A 26,433-nucleotide genomic window follows, 5' to 3' on the forward strand; every position below is an offset into this window, starting at 1 on the left:
TGGCATCTTGACAGAGATGTAAACTGAGAGAAAGGTAATAAAGTCAAATAGAGCTAAAAGCCTTCCTGAACAGATGAGTTTTGAGTTGTTTTTTAAAGGAATTCATGGAGTCAGCTGACCTGATTAATTTTGGTAGGTCATTCCAGAGTCTGGGCGCTATACAGCTGAAGGCCCTGTCACCCATGGAGTGTAGATTAGTGAGGGGCACAACAAGATTACCAGAATCAGAGGACCTTAGTGGGCGGGCAGGCACATAGTGATGGAGGAGGTCACTGATGTAGTTTGGTGCGAGGTTATTTAAAGCTTTGTAGGTTATTAGTAGGATTTTATATTCGATTGTGTAGGACACAGGGAGCCAGTGAAGACGGAGCAGGATGGGTGTGATGTGCTCGCTGCTGCTGGTTCGAGTAAGGACTCTTGCAGCTGAGTTTTGAATAAGCTGGAGCTGTGATATAAGATTAGAAGGGGCACCTGCCAGTAGGGAATTACAATAATCGATGCGGGATGTGATAAAAGCATGGACAAGTTTCTCAGCATTAGAGAAGGAGAGGAAGGAGCGAACACGGGATATGTTATGGAGGTGAAAGTAAGAAAGTTTCTTAATGTGATTTATGTGGGTGGAATAAGTGAGGGAGGAATCAAAAATGACACCAAGATTTTTTACAGTAGAGGCAGGTCTGATGAGATCACTGCCAAGATGGACTGGGAAGGAGCTCATTTTATTAAGTTGCATTTTAGTCCCAATTTGCAGGAGTTCAGTTTTATTGCAATTTAATTTTAAAGAGTTCTGCTCCATCCAGGTTTTAATTTCACTAAGGCAGGTTGTGAGCTGAGAAAGCTCTGATGAAGTTCCACTTTTAACATTGAAGTAGAGCTGGGTATCATCTGCATAAAAATGATAACCCAATCCATAACTACGGATAATATGGCCAAGGGGAAGCATATAAATACAGAAAAGCAGAGGACCAAGGACAGAGCCCTGCGGGACTCCTTGTGTGACTGGCACGGAGTTGGATCTGCTGTTGCCAAGACTAACAAACTCTTGCCTATCACTCAGATAGGACTTGAACCACTGGAGGGCAGTGCCAGAGATACCCAGCATGTTCTCCATTCTGGACAGTAGGATGTCATGTCTGACTGTGTCAAATGCTGCACTGAGGTCTAACAGAATTAATATGCTAGTTTGTCCAGAGTCTGCTGCCATAAGCAAATCATTGGTTACCCGTAGCAGAGCAGTTTCACAGCTGTGCCGCGCCCTGAATCCAGACTGAAAGGGTTCCATCAAATTATTAGAGGTTATGTAATTGGTGAGTTGGGAAGCTACAACACGCTCAAGAACTTTTGACAGGAAAGGTAAGTGGGAAATAGGCCGGAAATTGTTAAGATTGTCAGCATCAAGGCCAGACTTTTTTAACATTGGGGTTACAGAAGCAATTTTAAAAGTGAGTGGCACGGAGCCAGTGTCAAGGGATGAGTTTATTATTGTTGTAACAGTCGGGATTATGGCACGAAGGCAGGATTTAAGTAGTGTGGTGGGGATGGGGTCCAGTACACAAGTAGTCGGCCTCATCTTACAAAGCAGGTTATTAACAAACGCAGAGGTGACTGGTGAGAACTTGGAGAAGGAGCTGGATGGAGTGGGAAAACAGGGAGAGATATAAACAGATGATATATTTATGTTAGTTGAATTATTTAGATCTTTAATTTTGTTACGGAAAAAGTGGAGGAATTCCTCACAGACTTCAGTAGAAGAGGTAGTTGGACCAGATGCGGGTTCGAGTAGTTTATTAACTACAGAGAACAAAACCCTTGGGTTATCATGGCCACTTTCTATTATTCTGCCATAATGGGTGTTCTTGGCAGAAGTTAGTGCTTCTCTGTAAGCTCTTTGGTGGTCAGAGAAAGCCTGGATGTGCACGGTGAGGCCAGTCTTACGTGACATTCTCTCAAGGCGTCGGCCAGCTGCTTTCATAGATCACAATTCTGAGTTATACCAAGGAGCTGAGCGCTTAAAGGAAACCTCCTTATGTTTTAAAGGAGCTGTTTTATCTAATGCTGAGTGAAGGGCTGAGTTATAGTGGTCAACAAAACTATCTAGTGTTGGTGGAATAGGTGCAGACAGTAAAAGATCAGAAATGGATCCAGAAAGGATAGAGGGACAGATATTTTTAAGGTTTCTGTAAGAAATTTGTCGTTTACAGGTAAGAGGTGGGATAGGTAATGAGACAGTGAAAAATACTGCTTTATGGTCAGAGAGTCCCAAATCAGTGCTGTAAATGTTGGCAACAGATAGTCCAGAAGTGCAGATCAGGTCCAATATATGACCGCCAGAATGGGTTGGAAAATCAACATGTTGTGTCAAGTCAAAACAGTCCAGTATGGACAGGAATTAATTTCTCAGTTTAGATGTAGTAATGTCAATATGGATGTTGAAATCACCAAGAAGCATAATTCTCTGAGAGTAAGAGCTTAGGTGGGTCAAAAGTTCAATCAGATCGGATAAGAAGGATGCATTGTATTTTGGGGGACGATAGAGAACAATGAGTGAGACAGGACCTGATTCCGTTATTAGTTTAAGAGCCAGGCACTCAAAAGACAATGGGCAGTCAATTGGGATTCTTTTAATGTTTAAGTCTTCTCTGATAATTACTGCCAGCCCGCCTCCTTGTCTTGAGCTGCGAGGCTCTGAGTGGAAAGTGAAACCAATTGGAGTCGCCTCTGTGAGAGACGCAAATTCATTCGGTTTTTGCCAAGTCTCCGTTAAACACAGAATATCAAGTTTGGTGTCAGTGATGAGTTCTGACAGCACCAATGCTTTGCCATTAAGAGACCTCGAGTTAAACAGTGCAACATTACATAATGAGGCTTCTTTCTGCACAGAGCCGCAATCAGGGTTTATTTCCACATAATGCAAATTTGGCACACCGACAATTCTATTTCCAGGGTAATGAGAAGGACGGCGTATTCCTGAGCAAATGCTGCCGGTGGTCTTTTCATTCGCAGCCCGGCGGTGGCGGCGACCTGACCCGCGATGTATATATTTCGGGCGCTGCAAAATACTGGCATCCTTTAGGATGTTGCAGTCAGACCATTTGCTCTGGACAAACTGTTCAATAAGAAGGAGTTTGTCATGAGAGTATTTTAGCATGATACTGGGCAATACTTATCTGAATAGCAGTGGAGAAGCAGCACAGCGGAACCGGTAGGACAGGTGGGTGTGGTAGAGTAGGTGAGCGGCGATAGTAAAGCTGCAGAAAGCATAGCATGAGGAGGTAGCAGGAGTTGGAGGTTCCAATACACAGCCACAAACTGTAACGCTTGGTAATTTCAGGCGTGATCGCCCCGGAGCCAAAAGCCAGATTAGTATGAATATCAGATCAGTTCCCAGTCGTAGAGTATTGTAGGATGAAACTGTGGAGCAGATCAGCAAAGCGAATTTAATATAATCACGGAGACAGATCATCCCAAGGTCCTAGATTGCCAGGCACAAAGAAATGCTTGTAGGTTCTCGTCCCGTGATCCACAGACTCAGCTGTTCCCAGTCAAAGTAAAGTCCATAAAATCTGTAAATATAAGCCAAATCCATACAATTCGAGTCAGCTGTATCCACGAACTATACGTACAATAAAAGAAATAGGACAAACGTAAGAAAGTGTAGAATTAGGCGAATTTTGCGAAAAGTGTTGTTTACAGGGAGGAGCGGCAACAACATGCGTGCACCAGCGTCCCCTCACCTGGCCTCAGGAGCTAACCAGCGTAACACTGTCCTCCACCCCTTTCGTTATTCCGGCACATTGTTGACATCCATGAGTAACAACAACGTACTAAACTGGAAGGTGGTCTACGCATGCGTGGAATTCGTGGACAAAGAAAGATCAAGATCCAAATGAAGATTATATATAAAGATTAGTTAATTTAAAGCACAACAATTTGTTTAGTTTGAACGTCTGTGTTTTGAGGTGTGACTGGAGTACTACAGTCTTCAGTAGTATAAGCCTGGAGGAGATTCTTAATGCAATGCCCATGTTTTAGCTGTCTCTCTACTGCCATCTAGTGCTTCTTCTTCTAATTCATTCGCTGACAAACAAAGATCAAGATCCAAATGAAGATTATATATAGAGATTCTTGGTGAGTTAAAGAGACTGCTGACCCCCAGCTCAGTGCCACTGCCTGGTGAGATCAGACAGCCTCCTGAAAGAAAAATTATTTTCTTTTTATTATCTAGCTTATTCATTAGCCAAAGAGAAAAACACATGACAGTTAATTTTAAGGTCATACATAAATTGCTATAAATTACAGTTACACCCTGATTATTACATGCACAAGTGCACAGAATTTCTTATCCAAATAAAGAGGTACAAGGGGGCTCCGCCCCCTGCTCGCTTCGCTCTCATACCCCCGGTGTTTTGAACCCGTGCCCGCTGGGCAGCCACGTGTGAGAATGACGCACGTTTAATACGGAGCGTTCGCACGTTTAATATGGAGCGTTCGCCCGTGTACCTGTTTATGACGTTTTACTTTGCTTTCTACTCTGTCTTTTATTTGTGATCTCGCTTTATTCTGCTTTTGTTTTAATGACATGTGGTCCGTGGTGAATATATTTTGCCTTTTTCGAGTAATAATGTTGATTTGTTTGCGATACTGTGATGTTTATCGTACTGTTAATAATGCATCACTGTAATGTGATTCACTTAGGGGGGGTAAACGTTAACATTCTACAAAGTTACTGTGTTTTTTTCACCTGCATTATCATCATTCTTGAATGTAATATTATTTATTGTATTAGTAAGTTGCTGCTGGAAAATGTGAATTTCCCATTGGGATTAATAAAGTATCTATCTATCTATCTATCTATAGTTTGGACGCGTGAGGATGGCGTATGTTTAATACGGAGCGTTCGCCCATGTCACTGTAGCTGTTTCCGAACTATTGTGCAGTGCATTGTGGAGCACTGCGGACTTTGTAGTGTTTGCCGTTTCACTTTGTATCCCACGTTCATTAGATCTGTCTACGCGTGCTCGGTGTCGAAGCTGTGTTAGTTGTTGAGCTGTTTGTTTTGGAGGCAAGACAGTTTTGCTTCCGCGGTTTCAGACGCGTGTCCATACCATCTTGGGTTTGATGTATGAACCTTTGTGGACTCCGTACACATTAGTGCCACTCACAATATGCCGCATTAGTGCCACTCACAATATGGCGGCGACGCCTGCGCCTTCCATATTATGTCGGTTCTTACCATGCTGTGTAGGCGCATTTGCCTTTTGTACTTCACTGGCCGTTCTGACGCCCGATGTAGGTGCCTGAACCTTCAGGGTCCGCATCCGCTGTGTGGTGTGGACGTTTAATTGTCGTTGTTTGTGCTTTTATATTCTGTATCTCGGTGTGCATGTGTTTAATTCCATAGGTTTTTTTGTAGCTGTTGCATTCCAGTTTTCATCATCTGTAACCCGCTCTCCATGTGTTCGTCCCCATTCTTTAATCCCTTTATGAAGTTTTAGTTTGTTTCCTACACTGTGTTTTATTTCTGACCTCGCTGTATCCTGCTTGTGGCATGTCAGACGGTCCGTAGTCTTTCTCGTTTTACTATGGGGAGGGTGGCTATGTTTTGTAACCTGCTCTCTTTGTGTTTGTCCCTGTTCGTTAACCTGTTTATGACGTTTAACTTTGTTTCCTACTCTGACGGTTTGTAGTCTCTCCCGCTTTTTTCTGGTGCGGGGGTGGTGTCTGGTGGGGGTGCTTTGTGTGGTGTCTGTGCACGCGCGTAGTCTCTCCCGTTTAACTCGGGGGGGGGGGGGGGGGGGGGGGGGGGGGGGGGATGGGTGGAGGTGTGCTTTGTTTCTTTAATCCCTTTATGAAGTTTTACTTTGTTTCCAACTCTGTGTTTTATGTTGTTTCCAACTCTGTATTTTATGTTGTTTCCAACTCTGTGTTTTATTTCTGACCTCGCTTTATCCCGCTTGCAGCATCCCTTTATGACGTTTTACTTTGTTTCCTACTCTGACGGTTCGTAGTTTCTCCCGTTTTGCACTGTTTGGGGGGGGGGGGGGGGGGGGGGGGGGGGGGGGGGGGGGGGGGGGGGGGGGGGGGGGGGGGCGGGGGGTTTGTGTGGCGCCTGCGCACATGCGTAGTCTCTCCCATTTCACTATGGGGGGGGGGTGGGGGGCTTTGTGTGGTGCTTGCGCACTGTGTCTTTTGCGTCCACAGGCATGTCCCTGCTTCCATATTCGGTTTACCATTCTCGTTTAGTAATATGGATTAGGGCTCTCACGTTCCTAAGAAATATGCTCTTATCAGCACACACGAGACCAGTTTAAAGCAGTTTCTTATAGTATATTAGTTATAAAGAAATTACATTCTTATAGTTTTAATATCTTCATTAAATTTTGTTTGGTTAGATTAATAAATCCTTATTTATTAATCCGTAAAGGACTTGTTTCTTATGGTTTTAAGCAAGAATTCAGTTCTGTTAGTATCAAGACATCAGCATTTTCTCATAAAAGAATGCAAGTTATCTAATAATTCTGTGCACAAGCTTAATTCTTTTCTACCTAAATGAAGAACAAATCATATAGAAGTAATAAATCATATAGCTCTCTGCAGAATGATTAATACAAAATACAGTCATTGGTATTGTGAGGTAAATACTTACAATCATTACAGTTAATGTTTTTTTTTCTTCCTCAATAAACAGGTAAAGTTAAAAAATGCCAAAGAGGTGACAGCAGTCTCCTGAGAAGCCTTTACAGATGCTTAGTTACAGTACAGAGTTTAAAAAAAAAAAAAAAAAAAAATTAAGTTTTCCCTAGTGGTCAGTGGACATGCCGAGATCCCTCATAAGATCACAGACAAAAAAGGAAAATTGGTCAGTTGTTAAAATAGGTCATAGTATCTAGAGTGAAAAACAAAATTGTCAGTAGCAACTATACTTAGACTTATAGGGAATAGATGTGCTAAAAAGGGAATTTGATGCCAGTAGTCTCACAAAAATGACGCTGGCTGAAGAAAATTTTCATTAGCTTCAGACATTCTGTAAATGTGAGTACGAAATCAGCTCTTTCAAGGTATTAACAGAATGGTTCTTTGTGGGACTACGGAACCCCGTATAAAAGTATTTCCTTTTATGGAACCTCTTCTTTTGACTAAAAAAAAAATAAAAATATAGTTAATATGAAAATGTTACATTAAAAATATACACGATGTTAAAAGATGTAGTAATATGCACTAATAGTTTCAGACATGATGAATATAAAGGCACAGTCTTCATAGAAAAGATGTGCTTGAACTGAATGACATTAAATAAATCATCAATATCTGGTATAAGATTTTTTTAAAGGTAGACTTTATGTAGGTGTCATATTTCATTTTTGGTTTGATCGCAGTGACCACTGCAAGTCCTGTTTCACAGAAGTTGGTAGAATGATTCATTTGTACGTAAGAAAATCTTGTTCATTGAGATCAAATTTATCCAAACCATGTTAGCTGTGCCAAAACTTCAAATTGAAATGGTTTAGAATTTTAATTAGCACTTACGAAAGATTAGTGATTATCTGATTGATTGGCTGAAAATTGATATTGTCTGATTTTTTTCACACCAAATGACTCAAATGGTGGTCAGTAATTCAGCCAGTCTCAGAAACATTTTTTTAAAATATGATTTTCAAAGCTTTATAGTGCAGTACTCTATCCAAATTAAGTGTTTAAGGTACTTGAGGAATTGCACATTTCCAATGCTGCTGAACTTCCTGTAAACTAACATGAGACAGTCAGACTTTAGGAGAGTGTGAAAGCATGGATATTGCCTTTTAAATTAAAGAAAGTGGAATGACATAACTTGGAAAATACTTCTAAAAATTTAACATAACCTAATGAATTAACAAATGGTTCTTGCAGCCAGTGGCATATTGCACGACTTCTGTTTGGAGAGGATGTCAATGCATGACGAAACAAAGGTTCCTTTTTCTAAAATGTGTGGGTTCTATTTAAAATTTCTTCTTTCTTTTTTTAATCCTTGTCCCCAAACTTCTACTTCTGTACATAGGTTTCACATTGTGTTGTGGGCCGAACAAGAAAACATATTACAAGAAAGCCTTACATTTTAATTGGACCACTATTCTGTTTCTATTGTTTTGTGTATATCATAGCTACACTTGGATGAAGTTCTCACTCTTATTATTTAATGTGTTAAATGTAATGTAGTAATTTTTGATGATTGTTAGGTTCCTACTATTTTAACATTAGCTATTTATTGTGTCAAGTTATAAATTATAGGCTGTCTAAATTGGTAACGCCTTTCCTTTATTCACAGACGAAAGCTTGCATGGCATTGTTAGCTGTACAGCTTGTGGACAGCAAGTTAATCATTTTCAAAAGGACACCATTTTTCAGCATCCTGCACTTAAAGTTCTTATTTGTAAGGTATGTAATTTGTAATTATTCTTACAAAGGAGAAATATTGTGACACTTTGCCATCAGCAAGTGTCTTGGAAAATTCTGGGTTTTGGAGAGAAATCCCTAAAGCACCAATTTTATATGTTGTATTTAGCTGATATTGATGTAAACTAAGGTTTTTAATCATATAAATACTTTGCTTTAAAAATATGAAGTGTTACACTTACTACACTTAAGCCATTTGGACATACATTTTTGGGTATGTAATTTAGGCATAGTAATGGCAAAAACCCTGTAATGCATAAGGGGTTAAATACTAATCATGTGTTTTAGAAACCTATCGGGTCATTTACTTAGTAACATGTAAAACCTGAGTAGCGTCCTGTGCATCTAAACTGTGTGGAGACTGGCTCGGACACAGACAGGCAGACACAACCATGTCACCTAACACACGTTTATTTACAATACTATTTACAATTATTGTGCCACAAACCCCAATCTTCCCCAAAGTCCAGGCCAACCACTCTGCCTCTTCGGACCACCTCCTTCTCTCTTTTCTTGAACCTTGTCCTGCTTCCACCCGACTCCAGCCTCGAATGAAGGGAGGCGGCCCCTTTTATCCGTACCCGGATGTGTTCCAGGTGTGCACCGGCAATCCCGCAGACACGCCCCAGTGTGGTGGAAATGCCGGCTGTCCTCCCGGAAGCACTCCGGGTGTTCCATCTCTTCTTCCCCCCAGCACTTCCTGGTGTGGCAGAAGTACTGGGGTCCAGGGTCCTTCAGGCAGGGGGACACCCCCTGGCGGTGACCACAGGCCCCTACAGGGTTGGGCTTCCAAGCCCTGTACCCGTGGCCCCCAATACAACCAGGGCGGACGCCCCCTCGCGGTCTGGAGGAGGAATGAGCCCTCCTCCTGTCTTCCTGGGTGTCCCGGCCAGGCATGAGCCCCGTCCGGGTGCCACAACTGGCAGGATGTTATTTAATGACATGTGGGAATAAACATATTCTGGCTTTCGAGAATGATTAATGACACACTTTCTAATACCCAGCTATAAAACAATGTGCAAGTCCAAATACACATGAGGAGAGCATACAAATTCCATAGAAACACTGACAAGGTTAGCAACTAAACCTGAACTCATGGCACTGTAATATTTTTAATAATAATACAGCCATCCCTATGCTCAACATGCTTCAAAAATATTTTAAAAAAAAATACAATAGGAATAAAAGCAAAGGTGACATTAATAAAGCAGAATATAAAATGATATGAAAATTAAGAACCAAATAATAGATAAATATTTGAAAGTCAAAGTTTTGATTTAGATTACGAGAAAAGCAGGAACAATAAAAAAAGCCATGAATGAAATAACACAATTTGTGTACAGTTACATATGTGAATATACATGTTGATGTTACAATCACGCATAGTAATAAGGAACAATCAATTGGAGAAGAGTGGATTTTGTTACACGTTTTACAGCCAAATTCCATTCAAAAGTCATACGTTTACTGTTCAATTCAGATATATGAATCCCTGACAAACCTCTGCGTTGCTGCAATCTAAACAGTCAAAGTCACTTCATGTAGTGCTGCGAACTCGTTACATAACAAGATTGCCATCTGCAATGAATCAGATATTTCTATTGTTTCTTCACTGATAAGCTGTATGTTAAGCCTGACAGTGTTTGATATAAAGAGTTTTGCCGAAGTTTATTTCAGTATAGAGCAGATTTGGTTTACTGTTAATATAACCCCTGAGTGGGAGTGCTGATGAGCTTCTAAGCACAGCCTGGAGCCTTTAACATAGAGAAGTTCATCATTGCAGTCAGTGCATTTACGTGTACACACATAATCTGGTTAAAATGAATAATCCGGTTAAGGCAGAAAACTGGTTTCTTAGTAATCCCTGTTTACATTTGCAAGTAGTCTTTACGAGTTCTGCTTTGATGAAATGCTCCAGTGTTATTAAACTGCTCAAAAAAGAGTTGAACATCATCGGCCACCTTAAATCTGAAAATAAGTATGATGCCTGTGATAATTTTATTTTATCAATATGTTTAGTCAAATTAACACTTGATTCATAGCTTTCTGTTAACGGATTGCACTTGGCAAACTCTTCTCTGCTTAGCTGTGTGATTGAGCCCTGGAATGCACCTGGTATGTGGGCTTCTTGCATTATGCATTGTGCTGCTGTAATAAAAATGCTGGTGTTTTTACTTCAATAAGGTAAGTATTGTTAGGTTACTTGTTACTTCAAAAAGTAATCTGACTACATAAATCTTGTTACTTTTCACACATTACCCTACTGCTCTCGAGATAGTGTTGTTAACTTTAGCACTCTGTGTTCAGTGCATCAGTATAAATGTATTAGTTTCTGAAATATTGAGAAAGATTATTTCAGCCAGGAGAAAGAATAATGCAATTGCCCGAAATTTGCCTCTGCAAATTTAATTTGTAGATATTTCTACCACCAGTGAAAGTGTATGCAAAGCAAATACATGTGCAGGTTGACAGAGTGCAGTGGACATGTACAGACTACAAAATCTTTAATGTTGGCCCGGTTATGGGTTTACATGGCCTCATAATTGGATTATTTGCAGAAAAATCTACCTCTGTTAATCAGATTGCTCAGGGGCCAAAAGTTCAATTTCTCTAATGGAATATGGGTTTGTATGGCATTTTAGAAATCAGATTTATAGTAATAATAATAATTGGATTTATGCGAATAGTTGGGTTATTGAAATGACAGGAACTCACTCTGTGACACCACACTGCCCATGTGGAAACATCAGTACTTATAACCTGATTACAAGTCAATAATGTCTATATGTTACATCTAATCGGTTGATAACATTGATCTCTTGCTGTTGTGTCCTTGAATCAGTCATTAGGTTATGTCTATGAAAAAAACATGGGTGAAACTGCTGAACTTACTATTATTGTACCTTTGGTGTATAAAGAAACATTTTTTTCTGTCTAAATACTGACTGAATTTGAAGTAACTATTCAAACCTGACAAATCCTCCATGGCTGTAATTTTTGAACTACATAGCTCTATCTTCCAAAGTAACAGGTGGTATGTTTTAAGATCCTTTCTTTTAAGTTTGGTGAAAGCTACTTGCAACTTTGTCAGCTGGGCATTTGTGACTGACGGTCAGTTATAGCCAATGAAATCTACAGAATATTCCATTGAAAAGTGGTATTCACTCTTATTTCTAGAAGAAAAAGCTGACTGATGCCTGATATGACCAATGAAATCCAGATTCTGAAGCAGAGGGTTATTTGCTCATGTACATGAATCAATGTTTGTTCCTCCACTAATATCACAACTCAAGGGTTGAATATTTCATAAATATACTGGCAACTGCAAACATTCATGTAGATTATTGTTATCAACTTAGTTTTTTGCTTTTATTTTAGCTGTAGCTGTTTTTTTTTGTTACGTTAATAGCAATATCAATGATGTGACTGAGCCAAAACCCCCCAATCCTCCATAGTACAGATCGATGGAATGACATATTAGGGAGGCTGGAGATGATGGAGAAAATGAAGAAGATGGAGAATTTGGATTTATTCGTTATTTGCTTCGGAACAGTTTTGGTACTGGTGCTGAGGTTTGAAAGCAGGTATTATCAAAATCTCAGTACCAATCCAACATTGCTTCACAGTGAAAATGAATAAATGGTCTATATAATATATATTTAAACTCGTATAAATGTTTTCCTTTATGTAATTTTCCATCCATTCCTTTTTTCTTCTGATTGATATCGGAGAGCTGGAGCCTATGTTGGTAGCCTGGATTGTTGGGGTAGAACCAGTTCTTGGCTGCACACATTTGAACACACTGCACACATTCTCTCTCTCTCTCTCTTCAGAGCCACTCTAATCCAGGCCCAAAATAATTATATTTCAATAACAAATCACATGATTAGCCTAAAGAAATAACCTAAAGGCATTATTAAAAATGTTAAACTAAAGAGATCATTCTGCACCAGTGGTCAGTAGCCAGTCTATAACACTATCCACTTTTCTGTCCTCCAGACACCACTTATTATTTTAAGTAAGGCTGATATTTTTATTGTAGGTTCAGTGGACTTTAGAGCAACTAGAAAAATACATACAGTCATATGAAAAAGTTTGGGAACCCCTCTTAATTCTTTGGATTTTTGTTTACCATTGGCTTTCAAAGTAGCAACTTCCTTTTAATATATGACATGCCTTAGGGAAACAGTAGTATTTCAGCAGTGACATTAAGTTTATTGGATTAACAGAAAATAAGCAATATCCATCATAACAAAATTAGACAGGTGCATGAATTTGGGAACCCCAACAGAGATGTTACATCAATACTTAGTTGAGCCTCCTTTTATAAATATAACAGCCTCTAGACGCCTCCTATAACCTTTGATGAGTGTCTGGATTCTGGATGGAGGTATTTTTGACCATTCTTCCATACAAAATCTTTCTAGTTCAGTTTAATTTGATAGCTGCCTAGCATGGACAGCCTGCTTCAAATCATCCCATAGATTTTCTGTGATATTCAAGTCAGGGGACTGTGACAGCCTTTCCAGAACATTGTACTTCTCCATCTGCATGAATGCCTTTGTAGATTTCAAACTGTGTTTTGGGTCATTGTCTTGTTGGAATATCCAACCCCTGAGTAACTTCAACTTTGGGACTGATGCTTGAACATGATCCTGAAGAATTTGTTGATATTGGGTTGAATTCATCAAACCCTCGACTTTAACAAGGGCCCCAGTCCCTGAACTAGCCACACAGCCCCACAGCATTATGGAACCTCCACCAAATTTGACAGTACGCAGCAGATGTTTTTGTTGGAATGTGGTGTTCTTTGTCCGCCATGCAAAGCGCTTTTTGTTATGACCAAATAACTCCATTTTTGTCTCATCAGTCCAAAGCACTTTGTTCCAAAATGAATCTGGCTTGTCTAAATGAGCATTTGCATATAATAAGCGACTCTGTTTGTGGCGTGAGTACAGAAAGGGCTTCTTTCTCATCACCCAGCCATACAGATTTTCTTTGTGCAAATTGCGCTGAATTGTAGAACGATGTACAGATACACTATCTGCAGCAAGATGTTCTTGCAGGTCTTTGGAGGTGATCTGTGGGTTGTCTGTAACCATTCTCACAATCCTGCGCATAATTCGCTCCTGTATTTTTCTTGGCCTGCCAGACCTGCTGGGTTTAACAGCAACTGTGCCTGTGGTCTTCCATTTCTTGATTACATTCCTTAGTTGAAACTGACAGTTTAAACCTCTGAGATTGCTTTTTGTAGCCTTCCCCTAAACAATGAGACTGAACAATCTTTGTTTTCAGAATTTTGAGAGTTGCTTTGAGGATCCAATGCAGTCACTCTTCAGAGGAGAGTCAAAGGAATGCACAACTTGCAATTGACCACCTTAAATACCTTTATATCTCATGATTGGACACACCTGTCTATGAAGTTCAAGGCTTAACAAGCTAATCCAACCAATTTGGTGTTGCAAGTATTCAGTATTGAGCAGTTACATGCATTCAAATCAACAAAATTACAAGGGTACCCAAATTTTTGCACAGCCAGTTTTCACATTTGATTTAACTTCATACAACTAAATACTGCTTCACTAAAAATCTTTGTTCAGAAAACACCCCAGTACTCAGATGTTCCTAGGTTATGAAAGACATACCACTGTTATTTTTTTTGTTAAAAGTGGAGTAAATTATTATGCAGGCTGAGAGGGGTTCCCAAACTTTTTCATATGCCTGTATACTTTATTTTAATGAAGGTAAAGACAAAAGGAGCTTTATAAATACACACACACACAGAGATAGGTTTTTAACTCTTTTAGGGCGGATGCCGACTTTTGTCGACAGGAGGGGTTGAGGGGGCACGTTGACAAAAGTCGACTTCCAGGGGTAGAGGGCGACAATCAGCTGTTAATGGCGACAAAACTCACTGTTACGTCACAGGCATTTCCTCTCTGCTTGGAGGAATGTTAGACTTATTGACTCGGCATCTAATCCTTGCATGTGCGTGAGTTACGAAATGTAAACAAAGGCAAGATGGCATTGACATCTCATGAGGGAGCGAAGCGAGTGCAGAAAAGAAAAAACTATGCTGATGATGTTTTGTGCATTATCGCTGAGTCGATCTCTGATTTTTCAGAATCTGATTTTGTTGACAGTGATCAGGAGATCGAGCAAGAGAGTAAGGAACTGTCATCAGCTGATCGGACACCAGCCGATGCCACCCCAGCTGATTGGCTACCAGCTGAGCGATTTCGCGCAGCCAGTGCACCGACGGCAAGGTTCGTGTGGGATGAATACCCAGACATTGATCCGTGGGAGCCAAACTGGCTGCCGGACTTCACAAGACAGCATGGCTTGCTGTTGGACACGACAGATTACCAGCCACTGGACTACTTCAGGCTGTTCTTTCCTGAGGCTGCTTTTCAGCTGCTGTCAGATGAGACAAACAGGTATGCAGAGCAATTTTTTGAATCACAGGCTGTGCCTGCACCGCATTCTCGTTTTTCAAAGTGGAAACCCATAACAAAAGACGAGATAAGGGGCTTTGTGGCATTACAAGTAGAGATGAGACTAGACTGATGGTATAACTTTAGGGAGCATTGGTCCAAACGTGCTTTGTCCCCGGTGGCTTTGGACAGGTTATGCTGCGCGATAGGTACGTGCTTCTGCAAAGTTTTATTAATTTCTGTGATAACCAGAAGCAAATCCCTAGGGGTGAGCCAGGCTTATAACCCCATGTATAAAGTTCAGCCTGTGCTTGACATTGTGGAACCAACATATAAACAATTTTATCAGCCTGGCTGTGATTTGTCTGTGCATAAATCTATGATATAATACAAGGGAAGCCTTTTTTTCTGCCAGTATATGCCAGACAAGCCCACAAAGTATGGCATAAAGGATTTTGTATTGGCAGAAGCAAACACTGATTTCTGCCTGAAAGTAATTACATGTGCAGTGGTACCTCGGTATACATCCTTAATCCGTTCCAGATCCTTTGACTTATACCAAACAGGATGTATACCAAACATATTTTTCCCCATAAGAAATAAAGGGAAAATGATTAATCCGTTCCCATGAAAAAAAATCCTTTTGTTATTGGCATATTATACATTGGTGGTGTTGTATAAAATAATTTAAACACTGCTTAATACTAAAATACATAAATACAAAAGCAATTAGATGAAATAAATTAAAATTTAACCTCACTTTACTTTTTAATAACGTCTTTGTTTTTCACTATCGTAGATACTGTCGTTCTCTGCATACTGTATGATAGATAGATAGATAGATAGATAGATAGATAGATAGATAGATAGATACTTTATTAATTCCAAGCAGAAATTCACATACTATATATATATAATATGCAGCAGCCATGGCCCGGATACACATGCCACCTTCATACTTTTCAACAATTCAAATTTACGCGAAAAAACACAATCACGTGACTATTCACAGAGTTATAGCGCGGGTTGTTCACTGAATGCTAGCAACTGGCGTACTGACACTCGTGGGCAGCGTAGGGTAGCGCATGGTGTGACGATGCAGTTCCGCTCCATGCTGCCATACGTCCTTACAGGGAGCCCTGAACCCGACAGCGTCGGTAATGTCACCGAGATGAGCTGACAAATGAGGACAATTCTCAAATGAAGCCAGGTGATAGTGCAAGAATGCCAAGTGCTTTTATTTAAAACAAAAATCAGTGTCCAAACAAAAAGTGCAGTGCATCTGGTTTCAATAAATAATTATTTAATAAATATCCATAAAAACAAGTGTTCCGTGGGAATAAAAACAACATTAAATAAATCCGATAAAATCTGAGGTTAAAAATGCAGTCTCACTCTTCCCGATCACAGCCCACCTGTGCAGGTGCGTCTAGCTCCAACTACCTCATTAACTTCCCCGCGGTAGTGCAATCGCGTCCACGGAGAACGACATGGCGGCATGAAGCCGCGGACCCACTATACCACACGTGGTATTCTAGCATGCGAGTCGTATTCCAAACAAAGGTCGTATACCAAGCAAAATTTTTTGCGTCCAAACAGGACGTATACCAAGTTGGACTTATTCCAAAGCGGACGTATACCGAGGTACCACTGTACAGGAAAGTATTTCTTTCAAAGAGAACTGTCCCTTGACAAGTCAGGTTGTGCTGGAGCTGCTTCAGGGCTATGAACATTTGGGTCATGCTGTGTACATGGACAAATTTTATACATCACCAGAGTTGTTTGTGGAGCTACAGAGCAGGGGAATTGGAGCTTGTGGCACAGTGAGGGTGAACAGGAGACAAAGGCCTTCATAGTTCAAGCCAGACAGGCTGAAGATGAAAAGAGGTGACGATCCTGTTTAGATGCGGGTAGAAAACTTGGTGGCCGTGGCATGGCACGATGTTAACGGGTGACTTGTATCTCTACAGTACACACTAACAATATATTTGAGAAAGTGCAGCAACAGACATTTGAAAAGGAAGCACCAGTGCAATACATATTGTAAGCAGTGCAATGTGTCAATGCATGCAATTGGCTGCTTTGAGCGATATCATACTTTGCAGGACTTTGCTGTGTAACATGTATGGAAATCATATAGTATGCAGGCTCATACAACATGCACAATATTTTTTATTGATTTGATATGTTAAACCATTGTTTTTTTTTTTTTTTTTTTAAGTTAGTTTTTGGAAAAATATTCAACCCTGGGAGAAAAAAAAAATTAGCCCTAAAAGAGTTAAAATAATAATAAAGAAAAAAAAAGTTTTATTAATATATACATACAAATGTATGGACAGCGGTAGTCATTCAAAATACGCAAGGAATGCTGCATTATTTTATGGTGTGCAGACTGCAGTATACTGCATGATTTTGAACTGTTTAAGAATTTTTCACTGGTATGACTGGACTACTTTGTAAAACCACCAGGTGGAGCAGTGAAAAGTTGAAATGGCATGTGGTGTATTTAGGCTTCTATCACAAAACCCTACAATTTGAATCTTATTCAAGGCTCACTAGCAACATTTTCCATTTACAGAATATGACTTGCTAACTGTTTAGGCTTTTATGGACTTGCTATACTGTGAAAAAGTAAGTACAACTCCAATAAAATGTTTCTTTAGCATATGTGGACACATCACTAAAGGATGTCTGTAAGAACTGTAGGATTTCATTATAGGATATCACAGAACCCACAAATAGCTCTTTACTGCTGTTGATGTCAAAGTGCACGTGTTTACTATTGGAAAGAAACTGCACACATTAGAACAAATTACACTTGCATGGAAGGTGTGCCAGGAGGAAACCTTTGAGAAAGAACATCAAGGCAAGAGTAAAGTTTGCCGATGAACACCTAGGCAGTGACCAGGGGCCTCATGCATAACAGTGTGCGTAGAATTCACACTAAAACATGGCGTATGGACAAAAGCAGAAATGTTCGTGCACACAAAAAAATCCAGATGCATAAATCTGTGCATACCCCAACTTCCACGTTCTTCTGCTACATAAATCCTGGTCAGCGTGAAAAGTAATGCACATGCATGCGCCCGCTGCCAGTCTCTAACTTCTCCCAGAATTACACTTCTTTGAATATGCAAATCAATATAAATAGCCCTTAAGCTCAGCGTTCTGTGAAAAGGCAATGGCAAAAGCACGGGAGAAAATAGAAGAATTTCAGCAATACCAAGTGGAGGAAAGGAGAAACTTACTATTTGTTGGTTTAAACAGTGGTATAAACAACAAAAGGAAGTTGATCAAGTGACAGAGTGTCAGACAAACTCGATAGTTCAAGTTCAGAAAGTCGCACAGTGCCTGAAATGAAAAAAATTGTCAGATATCAAAGTCGCCGTGAAAAGGTGAGTCGTAGCCAACCGTCTGATTGTCATTTGGAAGCTTATTAGGGCACAGAGAAAAAAAAAAAAAAAAAAAAGGCGCACAGTGGAAAAAAAGCACGGAACTTTAATCTCAAAATTTCCACTTTAATCATGTACTGTAGATTATTTTGTCATTAAAGTAGAACATCATAAACATCATTTTGCAATCTTTAATTTACTAGTTTCTCAAATACCATTGTAACTAAAGTTGCACGTTAAATGCTTTGTATTGTATCTGTTCTTCTATGTGCTCTATTTGTGTGAATCACTACGTGATTCTTAAACAGGTTTTCTCTTCCTCCGACAGGACACAGAATCCATTACATTCATGATATTAGAGCTCTCTGAATAATTTAAATACTGAAATGTATGCTTGTTGTTTTCATGATGATAGGAATTAAAGCATGTTATTAAACATGGGAATACGGTGGTGCAGTAATAGTGACAAGCTGGCACCTCATCCAGAGATTGTTCCTGCCTCACGCAAGATGCAATAATTTGATGAAATAATTTATTGCAGTAGTACTGTCTCTTTCAAACATACTAACCTCCAATTCCTGTCCATCCTTTTCTTTCTCCAAGTAACCAATCGCCACACAATCAGCTCAGTAATAGACGTTAACCCATCTGTAAGCTTAGAACTCTGATTTTTCAAAACTTTTAAGGAACATTGAAATATTTTAGGGTACGGGAGGGAATGGCAACATGGAGGAGATCTGACCGATATGGAGGGGCAAGGTTGTGGATAGCCTTAAAAGTTAACAGAAGAATTTTGAATTGAATGCGGAACTTAACTGTAAGCCAGTGAAGCTGCTGCAAGATGGGAGTGATATGGTGAATAGAGGGGGTTCTAGTAATGATGAGGGCAGCTGAATTCTGGACCAGTTGATGCTTATAAAGAGATTTGCGAGAAAGACCAAAGAAAAGGGAATTGCAATAATCGAGACGAGAAGTGACCAGGCTGTGAACAAGGATAGCAGTGGTTTGGGGAGTGAAGGACGGGCGAATACGATTAATGTTACACAAGTGGAAATATGCAGACCAGGAGATGTTATTGATGTGGGACTGAAAAGATAAAGTACTGTCAAGGATGACAGTCACGATAAAATAGAAATATACATGTTACACAAAATATTTTAAATTGCAGTTTCAAATAAGACATTTGTAGATAACCAGCATTTAAGTTTTGAACTTTTTTCCACAAAGACTGCCACTATAGGATATAGTACAAAAAAACTAAAATCTTAAAACTACTCTATAAACAGAAGCCTTACGTAATACTTATTTCCCTGACATCTCTACTACTTCTCAACACTCATTGTGGTCTTTACAGATTTGTTTATGAAGAACACCAGCATGTCAGCCTTTGGTGGTTTCAGACATACAGTGGTGTGAAAAACTATTTGCCCCCTTCCTGATTTCTTATTCTTTTGCATGTTTGTCACACAAAATGTTTCTGATCATCAAACACATTTAACCATTAGTCAAATATAACACAAGTAAACACAAAATGCAGTTTGTAAATGGTGGTTTTTATTATTTAGGGAGAAAAAAAAATCCAAACCTACATGGCCCTGTGTGAAAAAGTAATTGCCCCCTGAACCTAATAACTGGTTGGGCCACCCTTAGCAGCAATAACTGCAATCAAGCGTTTGCGATAACTTGCAATGAGTCTTTTACAGCGCTCTGGAGGAATTTTGGCCCACTCATCTTTGCAAAATTGTTGTAATTCAGCTTTATTTGAGGGTTTTCTAGCATGAACCGCCTTTTTAAGGTCATGCCATAGCATCTCAATTGGATTCAGGTCAGGACTTTGACTAGGCCACTCCAAAGTCTTCATTTTGTTTTTCTTCAGCCATTCAGAGGTGGATTTGCTGGTGTGTTTTGGGTCATTGTCCTGTTGCACCACCCAAGATCGCTTCAGCTTGAGTTGACGAACAGATGGCCGGACATTCTCCTTCAGGATTTTTTGGTAGACAGTAGAATTCATGGTTCCATCTATCACAGCAAGCCTTCCAGGTCCTGAAGCAGCAAAACAACCCCAGACCATCACACTACCACCACCATATTTTACTGTTGGTATGATGTTCTTTTTCTGAAATGCTGTGTTCCTTTTACGCCAGATGTAACGGGACATTTGCCTTCCAAAAAGTTCAACTTTTGTCTCATCAGTCCACAAGGTATTTTCCCAAAAGTCTTGGCAATCATTGAGATGTTTCTTAGCAAAATTGAGACGAGCCCTAATGTTCTTTTTGCTTAACAGTGGTTTGCGTCTTGGAAATCTGCCATGCAGGCCGTTTTTGCCCAGTCTCTTTCTTATGGTGGAGTCGTGAAAACTGACCTTAATTGAGGCAAGTGAGGCCTGCAGTTCTTTAGACGTTGTCCTGGGGTCTTTTGTGACCTCTCGGATGAGTCGTCTCTGCGCTCTTGGGGTAATTTTGGTCGGCCGGCCACTCCTGGGAAGGTTCACCACTGTTCCATGTTTTTGCCATTTGTGGATAATGGCTCTCACTGTGGTTCGCTGGAGTCCCAAAGCTTTAGAAATGGCTTTATAACCTTTACCAGACTGATAGATCTCAATTACTTCTGTTCTCATTTGTTCCTGAATTTCTTTGGATCTTGGCATGATGTCTAGCTTTTGAGGTGCTTTTGGTCTACTTCTCTGTGTCAGGCAGCTCCTATTTAAGTGATTTCTTGATTGAAACAGGTGTGGCAGTAATCAGGTCTGGGGGTGGCTATGGAAATTGAACTCAGGTGTGATACACCACAGTTAGGTTATTTTTTAACAAGGGGGCAATTACTTTTTCACACAGGGCCATGTAGGTTTGGATTTTTTTTTCTCCCTAAATAATAAAAACCATCATTTAAAAACTGCATTTTGTGTTTACTTGTGTTATATTTGACTAATGGTTAAATGTGTTTGATGATCAGAAACATTTTGTGTGACAAACATGCAAAAGAATAAGAAATCAGGAAGGGGGCAAATAGTTTTTCACACCACTGTAAATACTGACCCATTACTATATTGTCTCAGCATTAAACAGTCTTTTCTGATAGCATACTTGTGGCTGTAATTTGTGAGTTGGTTTGCTTAGCATAAGATATTAGCATTGTGTATTAGGGCTGTCAAATTAGCCAAAAAATATATTCGAACTTAGGTCAGTGATGCTGGGCGTTGCATGTACCCTAAGTTCTTGTCAATAAGCCGCGGCTTATCTAAGGAAAAAAGTTGTGAAAATGAAAAAATAGAATATCGGCTTATACATAAGTCCGGCTTATACATCCATCGCGGGGGTTGCGTTCCAGAGCCACCCGCGAAATAAGAATATCCGCGAAGTAGAAACCATATGTTTATATGGTTATTTTTATATTGTCATGCTTGGGTCACAGATTTGCGCAGAAACACAGGAGGTTGTAGAGAGACAGGAACGTTATTCAAACACTGCAAACAAACATTTGTCTCTTTTTCAAAAGTTTAAACTGTGCTCCATGACAAGACAGAGATGACAGTTCTGTCTCACAATTAAAAGAATGCAAACATATCTTCCTTTTCAAAGGAGTGCAAAGCAAGCAGTCAAAAAAAAAAATCAATAGGGTTTTTTGGCTTTTAAGTATGCGAAGCACCGCCGGTACAAAGCTGTTGAAGGCGGCAGCTCACACCCCCTCTGTCAGGAGCAGAGAGAGAGAGAGAGAGAGAGAGAGAGAGATACAGATAAAAAAAATCAATACGTGCCCTTTGAGCTTTTAAGTATGCGAAGCTCCGTGCAGCATTTCTTTCAGGAAGCAGCTGCACACAGCCCCCCTGCTCACACCCCCCTACGTCAGCGCAAGAGAGAGAGAGAGAGAGAGAGAAAGTAAGCTGGATAGCTTCTCAGCCATCTGCCAATAGCGTCCCTTGTATGAAATCAACTGGGCAAACCAACTGAGGAAGCATGTACCAGAAATTAAAAGACCCATTGTCCGCAGAAATCCGCGATATATATGTAAATATGCTTACATATAAAATCACAATTTAAATGACCGCTACGCGCTCGTGTTGACTCGGCGACGCCCAGAGCAGAAAGAACGCGCTCCGGCCGCTCCAACCGCGCCATGCGGGGAGTGAGAGAGACGGCAATATCTCACACTCTCTCCCCCCTTAAAGAAATTAAATGGGCGCGAGTGAGACCACTGACCTCCCTCCCTTCTATTAGTTATAGGTTATAGTACGTTCGGCTTATCCATGAGTCCGGCTTATCTATGATACGATTTTATTTTAAAAATTCGTATGATTTTTGGTCTCCGGCTAATACATGAGTCCGGCTTATAGACAAGAACTTAGGGTATATTTATGCATACTTTTTTTTTTTTAATACTTTTATAGTAATGACTGCAGCAGTGGGCAAAGGAAGAACAAACCCCATCATCAAAAAATGTCTAGTAGTACTCTGGCAACTGTTATTTAAAAATACAAGATGTCAAAATCCCATGTTGCTGCACCATATAAAAGGGAAGCATCAGCACAGTCATCTTGTTTTTAGTCTACTAAAGATGGCTAGATGCTTAAGTTTAAACCGCACAGCCTGTTTGGCACAAAGTGACAATCTTATCTCTCATCCCTTCTCTCAATCCCTCTCTCATTCCCTACAGATGTGCCCTGTACCCTCAGAAAAAAGTACTTTCCCCTGGGCTCCACCACAGCTCTGCTTCCCATTCCTCACAGCTATCCATGCAGCAGCAAGATACGTCACAGTACACCAGCTGGGTGCTATACATGGGAGCCATGCAACATTGTCATAAGTGCTTCGTGCTTTGGAGTTTCACCAGCAAGTTAAAAAATAAATAAATAAATAAATAAGAATGATGTAACAAGGTACAATGCCAGCACGTGTGTTTGTAAAAATGTATTCCCCTTTTCATGGCTGCTTTATGGTTTATTGTCCTGACAGGGACCAAGACAAATAATGCCCAGTCAGTTAGTAAGACTGGAATAGAGTGAGAATAGTGAACAAAGTAAAAGATCAGACAGATCTAAGGTGGATTGTTTTTTTATTTTATTATTTTGGAGTTGACAGCAGCAGAGGGTACATTTAATGTCATGCCATTCAGAAAAGAAGTCTGTCAGAACCTTTGGACTCACCCATAAATGCACAATTATCACAGTATCAAATCAGGATCCAGTCTGCTCACTTTTTTCTCCTTTACAGCATTTGGCAGTAATGTAATAATGATAGCCTATATATTTCCAATTTAATCTCATTTTTCTAGGCATTATGTGTCAAACCAGCAGCAAGGTAAGTGTTAGTTACCTGACATGAGGTTTGTTAAAGTGGGGGTTTTAAATCGTTTTAATAAAAGTTGAATCAAAATTAAGTTTTTTTTATCTTTTGCTTTAATTAGAAGGTTGTAGCATTAAAGAATAGTTAAACATCTTACATGGGAAAGAATTAAATGATACTTTTTCATCATTGGAGAAGCATTTAGAAAAACTGCTCTGTGTATAATTGTCAGGGCTGTCTCCCAGACCAAATCTTAAGGCGGGCCTTTGCATTTATATAGGTGGGCACTAGTCAATCTGCATTTCTATTGCACATATTTAAATACCACACTAACTTTAAAATAAATGAACAGCAGAGATACTGTAGCACTAATTATTCAAAGGTGAGTTTAAAGAGATTATTTGTAACTAGAGTTCAGTGCCACTTTGAGAAGCAGGTGAGCTTACTTCAACAGGAACAGACTTCTTGCTCGGTTGCCACACAACCAAGTTAACTGAAGAACATCCGAGGCCTCCAGAATAGTAATAAAGCCAGCCAATAAACACATTATAGGCTTTAGAACATTAATTGTGTGCTACAGAGTTTGTTAGTAACAAACTAGACATCGGAATAGTGCAACCTCGAGCCAGACAGCGTGTAAGCAGAAGAGACAATGCAGTGGCTATGAATCACATGCCCACATAAAGCTAAGCACAGAACAAGACCAAAGTAAAAACTTACCCTGTATGGAGCTCCCTCAGTACAACTTTTTTAGGATTGTCCATCCATCTACAATTATTGAACTTAACCGTTTGATAGCTGAATTCTGTTGCCAATACGAGGATCTTCCGGTAAAATATCATGTTAGTCATGTAAATAATATGTGTCATTTTTCAATATCTATAATGTAGTGTTTGTTTTTTTTTTAGATGCTCTATGCCTTGTAATTATTAGGGCTGCAACTAATGATTATTTTGGTAGTCGACTACATTTTTTTTTTGATTAGTCATGATTATTTCATGCCTGACTATTTTGATGCCTGCGACCTGTGGTTGCACATTCTGTTCTGGGCTCCAGTGCATGTCTTACTTCATCTGCTCACGTCTGTCCACCTGTGAATGTCACCGTGATATCTCTGCATTAACACGATTAAAATTAATAATAATCAAATTAAAATAACATCCAGTGAAACATATGAATTTGAAAATAATCAGATGTTTTTATATTAGTGTGACCTTCACAATAAAAAAGAAATACATTAAACAATACAAACTAAAGTGCACATAGCCTTTAAACAAAAAAGTGCATTTAACTTAACCAAAAATGGCCACTGGTGTGTCTTAAAGTCCAAAAGTTTAAATAAAGCTTCAATTCAAATAAAATAAAACAATGTACAGTTTATAAAAGATTCAGTTCATATATTCTTGATTGCAGTGCAGGAACGTGAGCATTTCGACATGCTCTGGTGTGAGGCTGGCTCTCTTCTTTGAGACAATGTTCCCAGCTGCTGAGAAGAGATGCTCAGAGGGAGTAGAGGTAGCAGGAATACACAAGAATGATTTTGCCAATAAGGCAAGAGTGAGATACTTTGCCTCATTCGCCTTCCACCAAGACAGAGGATTTTCTGTCTTTGAGATGGGCTACTCTCCAAAGAACATGAACACCTGGCATGGTATAACAGATAAAAATTAGCCAGCTGGCTACATCTGAAATGTTTAATATCGACATGTTTAATATGCACTATTCTTATTTCAATAAATAAATCTTACCGCATTAGTGATCAGTTGTTCGTGAGCATCTTCTTCAGTGTTCTCATTGTTGTGGTCTGTTGAGTTACATCCAAGCAGTGAATCAAGAACTAGTAGAGATCTATTTGAAGTTCTTTCAGCTGAAGTTGAAGCACCCTCATCATCTGGTCCTGTTGCTTCTTCGTACCCCGTGGCAAGCTGGTTGTTTTGAGTAATACTCCCATTCATGGACTGGAGGGCCAGAGCCTGTATTTTGTTCTGAACACTGAACCTCTCTTCTGGTTTCAGGAATTTAAACTTTCAAAAATGTGGGTCTAGTGCAGTTGCAATGATCAGTTTGTTTGGATCATCATCTTTTAAGGTGACCTCTCTTGACCAACGTGCTGTGATCTCCTCTGAAGCAGCTGCCTGGAAGGTCTGCACAGCAGCCGTATCATAAGCAGTGTGAGTGGATTTCAGAAGCCCAGTGACCAGTGGAGGCAGAGCAGAGACAGTCACATAGCTTTCCCCACTCAAGTAGACTGTAGCATATTCAAAGTCTTGGAGAGCTTTAGCCAGCTCCTCTAAAATGATCCACTGATCAACTTTGAGGTTTAGGTGTTGTTTCCCTCTTTGTGTTACTGTTGGGTCAGACAGAGTTGCAGGCAGTGGCCATCTTTGTTCCAGGAGGCGAGTTATCATATAATAAGTGCTGTTCCACCTGGTAGAGACATCTTGGACAAGTTTGTACTCCTGGGTCCCCATCTGTTTCTGCTTGGTCTTCAGCCTGCTTGAAGCCAGTTCACTTCGTTTACAGTGCTCTACAAGACACCTTGCTGCTCCAAGTGCTTTACTGATCTGAGGGTTTCAGTGCATTATTGATCACCAACTGCAAAGTGTGGCCTGCACAGCGGACGGACATCCTACAAGATGTTAGCAGCCAGGACGACATTGGAACCATTGTCATGAACAACTGCCACAATTTTGCTTGGAGGGATCTCAAACTTTTCCACAGCCTGCTCAATCCATGTGCCAATGTTTGTCCCAGTGTGTCGTTCTTTTAATGACATGGTTGCGAGGCTGAAGCTAATGAGCTTCCAATCATCACTTATAAAGTGGCAAGTGATACCAAGATAAGCCTCTGTGGCAACACTGGTCAGAGCAATCTTGTTCTTGGTTGATTTAAGAACAG

The 26,433-nt window shown here is 40.0% G+C and overlaps 1 protein-coding gene across 3 annotated transcripts in view; it reads left to right on the forward strand.

The window, feature by feature from the left end:
- The window catches only part of atrx (ATRX chromatin remodeler), a 387,366-nt gene that overhangs the window by 67,165 nt on the left and 293,768 nt on the right, over positions 1–26,433 (forward strand). For all 3 annotated transcript variants that reach the window (XM_051934359.1, XM_051934358.1, XM_051934360.1), the window contains one exon: positions 8,303–8,412. In XM_051934359.1, the coding sequence (XP_051790319.1) occupies positions 8,303–8,412 (110 nt within the window). The remainder of the gene's footprint in view (positions 1–8,302; positions 8,413–26,433) is intronic.

The sequence above is a fragment of the Erpetoichthys calabaricus genome, chromosome 12 (genome assembly GCF_900747795.2).
Source record: "Erpetoichthys calabaricus chromosome 12, fErpCal1.3, whole genome shotgun sequence".
Lineage (NCBI taxonomy): Eukaryota > Metazoa > Chordata > Cladistia > Polypteriformes > Polypteridae > Erpetoichthys > Erpetoichthys calabaricus.